Source organism: Alternaria novae-zelandiae (assembly GCF_023758075.1).
Source record: "Alternaria novae-zelandiae strain BMP 2774 chromosome Unknown scaffold_1, whole genome shotgun sequence".
NCBI classification, from domain to species: Eukaryota; Fungi; Ascomycota; class Dothideomycetes; order Pleosporales; family Pleosporaceae; genus Alternaria; species Alternaria novae-zelandiae.
In genome coordinates this window covers 2251459-2253173 of record NW_026056961.1, presented here as the reverse complement: position 1 = coordinate 2253173, position 1715 = coordinate 2251459, and the positions used below count along the sequence as shown (strand labels likewise).

The window sequence follows — 1715 nt, the reverse complement described above, 5'->3', positions numbered from 1 at the left end:
TTAGGCCAGTTGTACTGTTGATGGAGAGCGAGTCAAATTTCACACCTATATACACAAAAACAAAATAGTTGTGCGGTAGCGCTAAAGCGTGGGGCTACTCTCCATGTACAGCCAAACGTCACTAGCCCCACCATACCTCTCCTTCAATTCGACGCACGTATCTTAGGCACCTACCATGACAGCATCCATCATGGCCGTCACACACCAAAGAGGCCGCTCGCTGGCGCAAGGTAACAGCGCTATAACCTGAAAGCCGCCCTTCAAGCAGGAGCTACTTCCGCAATCCCCATGTGTGGCTTCCTTTCATCCAAGACATACACTCCTCAGCCTCAACCACCAAGACCAACAATGTCTACAAGCAAGACTGAGATATACACTGCGCATTACGACAGCAACCAGTTTGTGGTCGGAGGCGGCGTCGCGATCTTTCACCTGGCAACGAGTCGTGTGGTGATATGCAGCTGCGTTCACCGAGGACGAAAGTTCTACTTTTTACCCAAGGGACGACGCGACGCCGGCGAGGAGAGCGGCACGGGCGCAGAAAGAGAAGGATATGAAGAGGTACGCGACATGAACAGATGCTTGCAGCAGGATACCTACTAATCGCGCGACCAGTCGGGCTACCGTAACCGTCTTCTCCCTCTACCCACCGTACACCGGCAACCGCAAGCCCACCCGCGCATCCACGCATCTCCACAGACCGCTGAGCCAGTCTCTATGCAACTCATGCCTCTCGGCACGCGACAATACATAATCTACTGGTACATCGCCGAGACGCTTCCTCCAAACCTCGAGATCCTGCTTGAGACTGAAGCAGGCGCGGTGTACAAACCGCCACCGCCATACCCTCATAACCTATCTTTAAGAGAAAGGATAAAACAAGAACCTGAGGGATACGGGCCAAAACATCATGAGAACACGGGGGTAGATGAGCTGGAAGTCACGTATGAGAGTCATCTCGTGAGCGTGGAGGAGGCAATGGAAACGCTGGGGAAGGAAGGCAGTATGGGTCGAGTTATGGCGGAAGTGGTGAGGAAAGGCTGGGAGGGAATACAAAGGAGGTTCGAGATGGAGGATGCTGCAACTCATGAGAGCCCGGAGGCAGTTTGATGCGCGCGAAAAGACGCGACGAAGGAATGATTCCAGGAAGATTCTTTGGGTTGGAAAGCTGCTATAGCGACGGTGTCACTCGTCTCGACGGTCTTCGTCCGCATTCGGATAGAGCATAGCTAAGGCCACTTACTCGTTCACCTTCCGCCTGCAAGCTGTTGCTTATCAAGTGAAATGTCCAACACTACGAATTACGCAGTCTCAGTCCCTTCAGAATCATAAAATCACTCCCTATCACATCAACCCCATCCAACAGCCACACTCACCACGTGCCTTCGCTACCGCAACACCTCCCCCGTCGAACAAACCTCGCTTCAGCAGAGCAATATACCTCTACCCCACAACGTCATGCGCGTGTTATCAGCATTAAATGAAGCAACCCCGCCCCGCGCACGCGATAACCGTTTTCTCAAAGCGTGGTAGCGACGGAGCATTTTCTTGAGCCAGGTAGCAAAAACCTGCTCGCGCCGGCTCTTCTTATATTGCATTTCCCCATCCGTGCGCGAGCACGGCGTATATTCGCATGCGGCGGGGACGCACAGATGGCGACGGGGTGTTTTCTTCATTTGCCGTGTGTCGCACATGAATAACGTTCATGGTTGGGG

The 1715-nt window shown here is 53.3% G+C and overlaps 1 protein-coding gene across 1 annotated transcript; it reads left to right on the top strand.

Moving 5' to 3' along the window:
* Positions 1 to 348: 348 nt before the first annotated feature.
* On the top strand, positions 349 to 1110 carry J4E88_000729 (uncharacterized protein; the record flags this gene model as incomplete). Its single annotated transcript, XM_049394403.1, has 2 exons — positions 349 to 561; positions 616 to 1110. 2 exons carry the CDS (start codon positions 349 to 351, stop codon positions 1108 to 1110), a joined length of 708 nt encoding a protein of 235 aa, XP_049260232.1.
* Positions 1111 to 1715: the final 605 nt, after the last annotated feature.